The 13,301-nt window shown below is 44.9% G+C and overlaps 1 protein-coding gene across 1 annotated transcript; it reads right to left on the reverse strand.

Moving 5' to 3' along the window:
* Window positions 1-3,431: 3,431 nt before the first annotated feature.
* Window positions 3,432-7,182, reverse strand: LOC123402843 (pollen-specific protein C13). Its single transcript, XM_045096799.1, has 2 exons — window positions 6,917-7,182; window positions 3,432-3,990 (listed from the first exon to the last, which is right to left on the reverse strand). Exons 1-2 carry the CDS (start codon window positions 7,092-7,094, stop codon window positions 3,659-3,661), a joined length of 510 nt encoding a protein of 169 aa, XP_044952734.1. The 5' UTR covers window positions 7,095-7,182; the 3' UTR covers window positions 3,432-3,658.
* Between the last annotated feature and the right edge of the window lie 6,119 nt (window positions 7,183-13,301).

Genomic DNA, 13,301 nt, shown 5'->3' on the forward strand with positions numbered 1-13,301 from the left:
TCTGGCACGTGGTTTTCAAAAACCTTCAATCTTGGAGAGTGATCCTCAAGGGAGAAGAATGTGTGATGGTGTATAGGTTCATCCAGCATATGTTGCGCAAGCTCAGAGCTCCTTTGCCTTTGAAGACCGGATGAGCGTTTGCAAGGAGAGGTGATGTTCCTGCTTGGGCTGGACTTGTGGATGATGGAGGACATGGCGTTACACTTCCATGTACCACTTACGCAATAACCCTTTGGAAGGCAACACACACCATGTGGTGAGAGTATGAGCTTCTACCTCCCTCCAAAGTTTCATTGGTTGCTCCAATAAAGAGTTGTTAGGTCATGTGTTCTTGGAGTGAGGAGCTTTAAGTTGTGTTGTAATGTCTTGTTTTGACAACTCCTCCATCTTTTTGCCTTTCTGCTATGTTACATGTCTAGCCAGCCTTTGAGTGGTGTGGACGGGTTCATGGGCTGAACCTGAACATGTAGCTTTGTTGTTATCTTTTGTAAGACTTGTGGTTTCTTGTTTGTAATCTAGAGCCTATCTAGACATTATTACGTTTTGTAATGAAATAAAACCGGGGAATTGCTCCATGGTGATCTAAAAAAGAACTTTAGAAAACTGAACACCAAAAAGTGGTACATTGTCTCCGTCTCAGCATCGTCACGCATATCATATTGCCTCTTATAGGTAGGACATCGTATTGCGGACCCATGACACACGTACATATGGAAATGATTGTTCATCCAAAACGGGCATGTATCCACTGCCCAGCAGCCACAAGAAAATCAACGTGTTTGCCTAGTGATATCCTTATTGGGTTTTTCTCAACCTACCCGCCAAGTTTTGGTCCACCACTTTTGCAGCTTGCCGCTCTCGTGGCGTGGCACACTCTCGTCGGCGCCCTTCATCAAGATCCACCACTGACGAGCCAACCTGCCAGGCCAGTTGAAGCTTTACTTTTTTCTGTTCTTGGAAACCTTGTGCTACTCTCGAGAAACTCATGCCCAATGATTTTCACTTTTCGGCTCCTCTCACAAGGTCTTTTTATACCTTGGCCCTCCTCCACGACTGCTACTTATACAACCCTTCGACTAATTGAGTCTTCTGTATCCCTAACAGTTTCCCTCGGTACCCACATGTAGTGTATGGCTTTGGTTACTACTCGATAATCGACAAGTATAAGGTAATGCGTCTATTCAACAAATCCACACAGAACCATTAAACTGCGCTTGTGAGGTCATTGTCCTTGATGCACCAGCGTACTGTAGGCCTACTGCCCAACAACTTGTGGTGTGCACAATGGTGGAGGTGAAACCTGGAGTCTTGTTGAATGTCATCTCCACTTCCTCTAGAAAGACGACGTCATCATCGAATTCAATGTCAGCAATGAGACCTTCAGCTCTATGTTGCTACCGCCTAATGCGGACGATGCTTTGGCAAAAATGACATAGTTAGAGAGATGTTTATGCGTCTACCATGTAGTTGTGTATTATGATGGTGTTATGTACCATATATAGATGTTGAAAAGTTACAAGGAGAGAAAATGGGAAAGCTTTGTCGTGTTGATCCAAGTTCTTGGCAGAACATGAATCAGTGCAATTGAGATGATACTCAATAGCTCGGGTTGAAATGTATAAGAGCGATAGCACACAAAGGGAGGTTATGTGTGATACGAGCTCTTGCATGGTGTTTCCCACTACCCAAAGCCGATACTCAATAGCTCCGCCTTTTCTATTTACTCAAAGGTTGTCATTTTCTGGAGTACCCGCTTGTTTGATATTGTCGTGTAGTATTTCAACTTCACTGCCTTAATGCCATTAATTTGAGCTTTGAATTTGTTGAATTGGCTATGGTTCCAACATGGTGTAGCTTTTAGAGTCCTTGTTATTTTTAAGAATGGAAAAAGTACCTACATATATACATACCTTGTACATGCTTGTCTCGGAGGAAGATGGGATATGGATTCGGTTATTGAGTAATAAATATCTTCATTCCAGGACTTTGTGACTGACTTTGTCCCTCAAGTCATGGAACATTCGTATGACTCTACCTTCTAAAGGGGCTTGGTGTCGATGAAGGTTGCAAGTTGTGTTCTTTAATATAGGTGCTTTCAAGCTGGGAGATGGTGGTACCACTCGTTTTTCGGAGGACAGTTGGCTAGGGAATGAGCCCCTAGCCTTATAGTATTTGTATTGTGCAACGAAAAGAGGCGTTCATGGACACAATATTAGAGATTGTTCACTTGAATATCCAACTCAGGCAAACTCTAATCATACATAAATGACAGTCCCGGCTTCATCTTGTACATAGGTAGATGACAGTCCACTTAGTTAATGAGCAAAATGTTTTCAACATGCATGCCTCTCCAATCTTATGTTTTCCCTCAAATACGTTTTAAAAGGTCCTGCAAAACAAAGAGGTCCTTTGGCCTCAAGAAGATACTTCGACCTTTTATGGAAAATAGAACTTAAGGAAACCAACTGATTCTTGATAAACTCTTTGAAATACATAAGGCCATGTGTTGGTTGCTTGGGAGAGATTTTCCAGGATTAAAAGGCACAAATGTGATTTTCCTTGAAACATTGTAATCCATGGGCATTCCAAGGGAGTTCCTCGACACCATTTGGCACTTCAGGGGCAAAATCTAACCTGGGGTACGTCCATGGAAAGTGACGGAATCCATCCCTTTGCAGTTACCAAATGTCGATGTAGTCTCCCCGGGTCGATTCAGTTCGTGGTTTTCCCACCCAGGGAAAGGAGGAGGGTCTTGGGGGTACCTTGCAACCGAACAAAGCCTAAGGGTATCTACAGCCGGAGTGGGCAAATTTGGCCTCTCAAACTTCCGTGGACACACCAGTCGGTACCTAGGCTTATCCCTTTTGAGTTCCTTTTTATCCATGCATGTAGCTGTGTCACCTACTTTTTTTCTTATATGTTCGGATACATGTGATTAGTGGAAAGAGAGATAGAGAAAAAAAAGAATGAAGATGGTCCGTGATGGAGCAAATCCAATGTGGCGGGTGCACGACCACTGATCGAAAAACGGCCGGGCACTCCTCGTATTGCCCTCATATATGGGAGGTATGAGAAGTGTCAGACAATCCAGACATTTATGGAGGCTTTGAGAGGCTTTGAGGGTTTCGGTTGTATCAACTTTTCTTGTTTTTCCTGTCCGGTCAATTTGAGGAGTCTGTGGTGTAAGTGTTGATCGTCTTGGGAATCTCCATTCAAAACTGACTGAATGCACTTTAAGTCTCCAATCGTTTCAGTTGAGAAGAACCATATTTGCCTTTCAGCCGGCAAAGAACTTTCTTCCTCAACCTTGTCATTTTTTCTGGGGAAATCAAATGTCAGTTAAGATTTCCCATTTCAAAAGAGAAAACTGCACACAGTACGCACATCAGCGTGCTCTGTCGCTTGAAAAAACTGCACACGGTAAGGCACTCTTAGACAAACAACAATCTCACATTAGCCTGCTAAGATGAACCAACATGTCTGATTTACTAGCTCCCAAGTTCCGTGGTTCAACCTGAACCACCGATCAACATACATACTCAAGCAGCGATACTTCTTGTCTTGGTTGGTAATACTACATATAGATAGATGTTTCACAACATTTCACACAACAGCTAGTGATACATTAACCTGTTTTGTGATAGCGAATTCGGAGTGCTCAGACGCGGTCGTCGACCTCCTCGTACATCTTGAGGATCTGCGCGCATGCAGCCAGAGGGGTGTCCTTCTCAAACCCCAGAGCATTAGCCAACCGGACGTTGGACGCGACGCCATTGTTGTTGTTGAGGAAGACAGGGGCCCTCTCCCGCCCGGCAACTGCCTTGGCACAGGCCGTGTCAGGGCTGCTAACGAGGACAGACTCGCAGAGCTCATGCTCGTGCTCGTCGTCCACGGGGATGTTGTAGGTACCAGTGTGGTCAGTGTGACCCTCGAAGCTGCATGTCTGGGCCCCAGTAGATCTCGACTTGCACTCAACTCTAACCTTCGCTCCTGTTGAAAGCAAGGATAGCATATTAGTGACAGTTGGCAAACAAAAATATTAAATTCTCATGAATAGTAAGTAGTTTGTAGTTTTGATAGATGAGATTTTATTTGAATGAGATATTCAATAACCAATCAATGTTAGCTTCTCAAACATTCAGCCCTATATACATATTACCATGTATTGTCACAACCACAAACTAATGGTGATTCAACTTTCAGCTTTAGCTCGTAGCATTTTACGAATTATTATTACCAAGCCGGTTAACCATAAAGATCTAAAATGAAGAAACAACCAAGGTAACTATTCCTGTAGAAGTCATAAAACAACTTTGTCTTCTGTTCTCGAGATGCATTGAACCCGCAATGGTGTGTTCTATCAGCAATGCTGATTAGTGATTACCACTAGTCCTCGCCTCCTCAGTGTGACAAATAGCCATGCTGAAGTGCAGTTCTGTGCTATTTGCACAACATGTCAGATGCTACCAATGGATGGTTATTTAAGCAGTGTTCAGATAACCGAGCAGGACATTTGATCTGTCCCAGCTTTCAACAGACAAAATATTACTTTCTACAAAACATAAATAGGGTTTATTGCCTGAATTGCCCCGTGTTATGAACAAACATGCATAACGATTTGTTTTTATGTAGGTGGGCCTCCAAATTTCACCCGTGATCGTCCAAGAACATTACAAAAGATTACAAGATGGACTGGTGGTTTAAATTTTTCACATTTGAAAAGATCTCTAGGCAATGTGATGATATTAATATTGTGGGTACATGTGGGAAAACCATACTCTTTCCCTAAGTTAATTAACTGCTGCGACGAAGCCTAGTGCTGCAGCATCACAAAATCCAGGTGCTACAATAGCTGCAGCATTACAGTTAGAAGGACCTATTTGCAAGTAGTATCTCGAATTATTGATAAATAACAACATGGTACTCGTCCAAAATCTGGATAGTATATGATACTCCCTCTGTTCCAAAATACTTGAAGTTATAGGTTTCTCCTAAGTCAAACATTTTCTACTCGTCCAAAATCTGGATAGTATATGATACTCCCTCTGTTCCAAAATACTTGAAGTTATAGGTTTCTCCTAAGTCAAACATTTTCCAACCTTATAAAAAAATGCTAATATCAACAAAATCAAACATATACAGTATGAAAATATATTATGATAATGAAGCTAATTTGGTGCTGTAGATGTTGGTACATTTTTCTATAAACTAGGTCAAACATTAAGAAGTTTGACTTAGGACAAACCTAGAACTTCAAGTATTTTGCAATGGAGGGAGTAACTGAGGTTTAACTTGAATTCTGAACATATTTCTTCGTTGTGACATGCATGCCACTTCATTCCAGACTGTTTTGCATTTTGGCATGCCTTATAAGTAACTCCAGTTTGTTGTGTTCCATTTCTTACAGTATTTTGTTTGTTAACGACAAATTTAAAATGGATGGGAAATATTCAGTTAAGATGCACAAATTGAAGTTCAAATATGTCCTAAATTGCCCATGCCGGAAAAAATCAAATTGTATGTATATCACAATAGAAGTACAAGCAGATAAACCGGTGAAGTCTTCTGTTTTTTTAGGGCAAAACTGGTGAAATCATTGAGCCTGACAGCACAAAGATACTTAGTAGCCAAACACATAAGATACATTGTGATTCGACCACTAGCAATTTTATCAAGCAAAGAATCCAATTGCACAAAATCACAAAACAACAAACTTTGTACAAAGATAATCAATGCATACAAGAACAGTACTACAAAAGTTATATTTCTATTGACATAGGAAAGTGCCTGTACGGGTTCCATGAAAACAGTAGGTATGTTCACAGAATGTTCTTGAACGTACAATTAATAGAGCGGGTAATGATAGGTGAGCTGTATTTGTAATCAATCCAATCCACAAAGGATTTTGTACATAAAGCGAAACATAATTAACACTAGCTATCTGTCTAAAAATCCAACTTGTACCAGAATTAAATTGGTCGTTGCCACCTGCAGACTAGCTAAATAACCAAATCATGTTAAGTCTGAGCGCTCTCATTTCATAGCAGGTTCAGTCTAGTCTTTATAAAGATTGAAGTCTGGATACTTATCTGTATATCACCTTGTACTATCTGGTGTCAAGAATAACCTTTTTCTTGGTGAAAAACTAGAGAATATACATTTGTGTTCATTAATGATACAATCTCTCTGCAGTTCAGATGAATGTGTTGTTTTGATACTGAGCCTGTATTATTTTTCCTAGTGTGCAGGGAACGTGCCTGCATGCCCCGGCGTGTTGTGTGTGCATTGTGGGAGTCCACTTTATCATTTGTCTGCCAACTTACTTCAGATATCAAACACCAAGCAACCCATCTGTAATTCGACTATATTCGGTTTAGAAAGAGGTTTGTGTTCTGTATTGTCATTTAACAGAGAGCGGTAGGATGAGATCCAGACACCACTATCCACCAATGTCTGTTTATACTGTTCCGAGTATGAACCATGCGATAAATGAAACCATCAACCATGACCAGAGATCCTATGATATTAGATCTAGCACATGATATGAACGCAGTCTGCAACCCAGTATACACAGTATCTTACTCGGTACTGGGGATTCCAAAAACCATGCATCCAAGCACAACCGGCGTGAACCAACCACTTGCCATTTCGGCATCTACTAAATCAGATCGCAGGGGAAACGAAGAGAAATCAGCTTATTTTTTTCACATTCCCGTCGTATAGTTGCTACTCGCTACTCCTATCAGGTAACATTCATGGGTAAACAAACGCATTTGAGAAAGGAAAATGAGCAGGAAGAAGACGAGGGGAAAGTGAAACGACGGGGGGAGGCCGAGAGGGGCGCGCTCCTGCGAAACCGACGCAACCGCAACGGATCGAGAGAGAAGTGAAGAGGCCGCCGATGCGGCGTACGTACCAGCGATGAAGGTGGACGCCGGGGTCTCGAATCCGGCGCGGCAGGTGTCGCACCAGACGCGGCCGCGCACGACGAACTGGGTAGGGTGCAAGTGGAGGCCGCGGGACGCGGTGGCGGACGACGCCGCGAGCGCGCACAGCACGGCCGCGAGCAGGAGGGAGGCGCGGAGGGACGCCATTGCCAGCGGCGGGTTGGGGAGTGAGCGAGAGCGAGAGCGGCAGAGTGGAGTGGAGTGGAGTGGAGGGTTGAGATTGCGGAGAGAGTGGAGTGCGGGGAATAATGGTCGCGTGGGGCCGTTGTCGTGGGCGTTGGGGATCCGCGCACCGCACGGTGAGGGGAGGCTCCAGAGAATCTAGGGGGGTCTCGTTGCTTTGCTTTTTTTTTCGAAAAATGATTAAAATCAACTGACGGACGCCCACATAATACATAGTTTTAGTGTAACATAATACTCACTCTGTCTCAAAAAGTTGTCTTAGATTTGTCTAGATATGAATGTCTTTAATTAAGTTTTAATATTTAGATTCATACATTCCTAGACAAACTTAAGACAAGAATTTTGAGACGGAGGGAGTAGGTGTTTTATGACACCTGATTGCAATATGCTAAATGTTGCGATACTTTCCGGTCTTCCATTTAGATCGGATCGGGAGTCACGGCACCGATTCTCTTGACTCAATTCACGCACAACGTGTACCTCTGTCAGCTTACTATTTTTTATGCAACATCATCTCTGTTATACAAATCTTTTCGCAATAACATCCATGTTGCAAAAAAGTTAAAATCAAAAAATATTCTGCAACATCAGTAACAACATCAATGTTGCAAAAAAGTTAAAACGGAAAAATAATAGTTCTGTAATAGAACCTCTGTTGCAAATCTTTTCGCAACATATGGTCTGTTGCAAAGAAGAACTTTACAAAAATGACTTTGTTGCAATGATGAGGAAAGATAACATCAGGTCAAACGACTGTCCAAGCGGTGCATCTTTTAGAAAGATCCGTCGGTCGACGCATAGCGTCGCCCTTTTCTTTTTCTATATACTCGATAGAAAAGACTAACATGAAAAAGAGGAAAAAATTCTCAGCAGCGTGACCCGGAAGAAAGGTTCCAAGCCAAACCCTTAAAACTTACTTGTGACTCGTTAATTTTTTAACACAAATTGATATCTTTTGAGACCATGGATTTAAAGCTTAGCGTTCAATACTTCATCAACGACATCTTAAAGCATCTTCAATAGATGATGTGGATGTATAAATAATAGTATTTTTACATGTTCGGCCTGGCCCACCTCGTCGTGGCCGCCGTCGGCTACAATCTTCCCCGACCCCGCCTCTGCCGCCATGACACCCCATCCCGCCACGCCGGTTCCGCATCATCCTAGTTGGCTGCCACTGCGGGAACCCGTCCACCGCCAACGAATAAGCAGTGGCCAAACCCAATGGTGGCGACATGCAACCCCTCCATGGCTCCATCTTGGGTGGCGAAGAAGACGATGGTGGTCGCGGCTGCTTCGGCCAATCCGATGCCACCGGGCATGGGCCCCTCTCCTCCACAATGTGAGAAGTGACAACAAATAGGATGAAGGTTGAGATGCTATGTTGAATGTTATCTTTATGTGCATTTTAATTTGTTAAACCAAGAACTTTGACTGATATGATGCATTTTCATTTGTTGGATTATGAACTATGTTTGCTACCGAAGTTGAGTTCATGTTAAATATGAAAAATATTGCTCATTTATATGTCTGTATGATGATTTTGATTCGAAAGAGTACAGTTGTACCATGGCTGGAGGGCGACCATTTTATATCTTCAAATATGCATCATTTATTGAAGCACTAATTTTACATCATCAAATATACATAATCTGTTTGATAAACTTTTTTGATGATATAAAAAAGCATTTTTTATGATGTAAATTATATATCACCCACTTTTGCATCTTCAACTCGAGGTGCTCTTAGGCACATACTTCACCGGTTCGTCACTACGAGCACTGATCCAAAGAAAACGACATGGAAAACTACAACCTTTGTAGAAACACAACTTCCTTGACTACTCCTACATGTTCAATCAGTGTTTTCTCCATCTCCTTATTGCTTTTCTTTGTTGTCTTCTCTAGCTTGCACACGTGTCTTATATGCCTTCTTAAACTTGCACATTACGCCCTCTTCAATCTCATCTCTAGAAACTAGGGTACCAACATCCAATAGATATCTCTTTATTAATTATCAATGTATTCTTCTTCCTAAATTCGAATGTATTCTTCTTCCAAAAATCAAAAGTTACAAGATTCCTTTCGAGTAGGAGCAGTCAAGGAAGTTATACCGTCTTTCGAGACCCGACGCATCCCCTGCTAGTGCACCAACACCCAATAGACCTCTCTTGATCAATCTGGGATGTTCTATCATCTTTGAGACCCGGCGCATCACCAACCGCTAGAGGTCATCACACTTGATGATCGGTAGACGCACACCGATGAGTTGCTATGCGAGGGCCGAGCATGGCCTACCGACCAACGAGGATGTGTCGATGGTTGGACGACGATCCAAGCGGCGAGAGGGGAAAGACATACCGCAAGGCAACACAGTGAACTCTGTGTGGCTGCGCGATTTGGTTTTTATGACGAACTCGATGAAATACGACGTCATCGAGGCGTAGGTGCGTCAAATCTTGCGATGACGACGACTCGTGTAGATGTGTCGAATCAGACAACATGGGGACGTACGTTGACCAAATCAAAGTGAAAGGAGGAGCGACGGATGCTACAAAGCGACTACAGTGACGTGTGGTGTCTGACAAAGGCAAGGACGGTCGCGCAAGAGTAGATGTGGTCGAGGAAGAGGCGACCACGGGGGAGAGGAATTTGTTTCCTAAGAAACGGCGGTCAAGTAAATATGAAGGGGCCCCATGAAAGGAGCAAAGATTTTATTCCTCTAAAGGAGATAAGGGATCGGCTAGGTCATGTTTAAGACCCTAAAACCAAAATTTTACTTCTCTTATCATTTTTTCTTTTTGAATCGGCTAGAGATGCTCCAACCTACTGTACAATGTTATATATCTTCTTAACCGAACACCACCAGTTTGGATACTATCCGAGAGCTGAGCTAAGGGGTTCTATCCACGGATCTAATTGGCCATGCATAATGATGACGTATAGATACACATGTTTTATGATAAAAAATTAATTGAGACACCTACATTAATTCTTTCGCTACAATGCAAGCGAGCATTACTGGGCCTCATAAAAATAAATAAAGATTCGATACATATGCATGTTTACTTTTCACTCAAACTTTTTAGTTTTTTTGCATTGAACCACACCTTTTTCCTAGCATCTGTCTCCTGCTAAGAACATCTCTAGCACACCCTGTACAATGCACGAACCCACATAATTTCGACGAGAATACAAGATCGGCCCAATTTTCTGGCTAGAACATAGCCCGTATACTTGCCCGGTCCGTAATTTTTTTTACCACGACCCGCAAACCTCACCCCAAAAGTCGTATATTTACGGGTTTGCAGGGCAGATACGGGTCGAAACCCTATCCCCCCGTTGTCGCGTTTCAACGCGATTCCTCACTCACCCCCTTGCGTTTCTCGTCGCCGGTGAGGCCTCTTCCGCCTCCAAACGCCATGTGGGCCGTATGTGGAGCTCCGGTCGCAGCTCCGGCCGGGACGACGACCCCGAGCACGAGCTGTGCGTTCGCGCGGACGGCGCGAGGAAGCACACGAGGCGGAGATGGACGAACCAAGGCCTCGAGCCGCAATCAAGCCTCCTCCGTCGTGAGATGGAGGAGTATGATCGCGGGACGAGCGAACGTCCTCCTCGACCGCGGGCTCTTCCTTCGCGGGGGGGGGGGGGGGGGGGTGGAGCGTCTAGCGCGGCCCTTCTCCCCGTGAAGAGGGAGTGGGCGGATGAGCCGGAGGACCGCGAGCTTGTCACCGTCAAGCAGGAGCCGAAGGAGATCGCGCGTCGAGGCGTTGTCGGACCCGAAGATTACGTCGGCGACGATGTCGACGCGGTCGCGACCGCCATATCCGAACGGAGCTTGCGCGAGGAGACGGAGGGCCGCCGCCACGACAAGGAGCTTGAAGACCTCGTGTTCAAGCAGGCGGTCGCGACCAACCTCACCGCCAAGGACAAGGATGACGGATGGCGGCGCATCCGTGGGGAGCAGAGGGAGAAGTTCATCGACCTCGTGAGCTCCGACGAGGAGTACTGAGCTCCTCCACCGCGTCGTCCTTGACCACGAGCTCGTCCATTTTGGTACATCAACCTCGGCCTCGCCGCTGCGAGACCCCCCACCCCCTCTAGTAGTAGTAGTATGTATGTATGATCATGTATATGAATGATCAATGTGGTTGCAATTTCTTCTATGAAAGTTTTTTTAAAATTATACAATTTCATATGCGGGGTCTATTCTATAGTACATGATTTCGCCTCGCAAAACATATCTTCGTCAAACTGTAAGCACCTTATACGAGTCGGTATTACGAGATTTGCTAAAGATGCTTTAAGAACTTCATTACATCATCCAAACCTATATGTGATCCTAGATGGCAGACGGGCGTTATCTTGAGCTATGCATTGGCTACTAAAAAAGCACTACTCGTGAATTTGGTTCACAGCAAGAGTAGCCGGCCTACCGCACTGTTCGTACGTGTGTTTGCCTGCTTCCCGTGACACGGTGTATGCCGTCGTTGCAGTCACGGATCCAGCATCAACGTTCGCAGCTGGCGTCGGTGCGGATCATATCACATGAGCGTGGGGGCGTATGCCCGTATGGGTATGGCCGTCACCGACGGTGACGTTACGGCTCCGACTGTCACTTTTCCCCTCCGCGGATCGACCCGGTTTTTTTTTTTTTTTAAAAAGATCCAGCTGCTGGCTGGTATATATTTAGATAGCAGGAAGCATGGCGGGAATACAAAATTGTGGGGTTGATCAAAAGATCAAAAGGACATAACAGGAAGAAAACCGCGGAAAAAATTATGAAAGCCAAGATAGCCTGGCACAGACGCCGTACTCCTCACGTAATTTCCCCAAACGGGTGCTCTAGGAAAACTGCTCCTGCTTGCCTCCAAGACTGGAGAGTTGTAGAGATGGAGGTGGATATGCTTGCTGCTCTTGCTGTTTTGTTTCTGAAAGTGCACTCATTCCTCTCTTTCCAGATTTCTGATAGAACGAGCGCGATCATTGTCCTGGTTCCTTTTTTGTACTCTGGTCTTGCCTTGCTTATCATTGTGGTGATGATCTCTCTGGCTGTTTTGTTGTGGGCCCAAATTGTTGGGCTTAGTGAGGCGCATCCGGTGCGAGATGCCGTCTCCCCCCATACTGTTGTTGCGACGTTGCATTTCCAGAAGAGATGATCTGCTGATTCTAAATTTCTGAGGCATAGCTGACAGAAGTAGCTGTTTTGCCAGCCCCTTCTTTGCAATCTGTCGTTGCACCAGAGCCTATTTTTTGTCAGCAGCCATATGAATATCTTGACCCTTTGCGGTGCCCAAGTCTTCCATGTAAAGTTGCTGATTTCCGACGTTGTTCTTCCTAGGAATTGGGCTTTGTATGCTGAGTTGGCAGTGTAAGTCCCCGAGGCCTCATGTCTCCATTTGATTTGGTCTCTTGCTTGCTCTATCAGCTGGATGTGTGCTTCCTGGATCCATCTATGCAGACGGAGGACGTCAACCCAAAGGTGCGTCGTGTCTCCGTGCGCAAGGTCAGCTATCCATGTGTTTCCTTGTAGCGCCTCTTTCACATTCCTATTTTTCCTCCGTGAGTGCCTGAAGAGCGATGGGTATATCGTCTTTAGCGCCCCCTCACCCGTCCAGTGGCAGTTCCAGAAGGAGGCCGTTTTTCCATCCCCCAGGGTGACTGACGTGGAGGCGGTAAAAAGGGCCCGATCGTCGTCATTGCATGGCAGCTGCATGCCCTTCCATGGCCTTTGCGGACTTGTCCATGACAGCCATAGCCATCGCAGCCGGAGCGCTCTCGAGAAGCGATGCAGATCCAATACCCCTAGGCCACCGCTCTCCACGGGGGAGCAAACTATTGGCCAACTAACCTTGCATTTTCCTCCGCTGAAATCTTCTTCATGTGCCCATAGGAAGCGGCGCCTAACCTTGTCTATCTCGTCTAGGAATTTTTTGGGCGTTCTCAGGACGGCTAGGGCGGAAGTTGGCAGCGCGGTGAGTACGCTACGAACCAGGACCCGCCTTCCTGCGATGTTCATTAGCTTCCCTTTCCATCTGGCTAGCTTAGCTCTAATCCTATCTAGGATGAATTGAATGTGTACCAAGCGAATCCTGCTAAGGGTGAGAGGTAGTCCCAGGTATTTTATTGGGAAGCCTACCCTCTCCCCTCCGAAGGCTGCGAGCACCACGTC

This window comes from Hordeum vulgare, chromosome 6H (genome assembly GCF_904849725.1).
Source record: "Hordeum vulgare subsp. vulgare chromosome 6H, MorexV3_pseudomolecules_assembly, whole genome shotgun sequence".
NCBI lineage: Eukaryota > Viridiplantae > Streptophyta > Magnoliopsida > Poales > Poaceae > Hordeum > Hordeum vulgare.

Bases quoted from the DNA above. Each gene is read 5' to 3' on its own strand.
- LOC123402843 (XM_045096799.1), bottom strand. From the start codon at position 7,094: ATGGCGTCCCTCCGCGCCTCCCTCCTGCTCGCGGCCGTGCTGTGCGCG. The intron at 3,991-6,916 runs GTACGTACGCCG...TGCTTTCAACAG, and splicing joins GGCGTCCACCTTCATCGCTG to GAGCGAAGGTTAGAGTTGAG.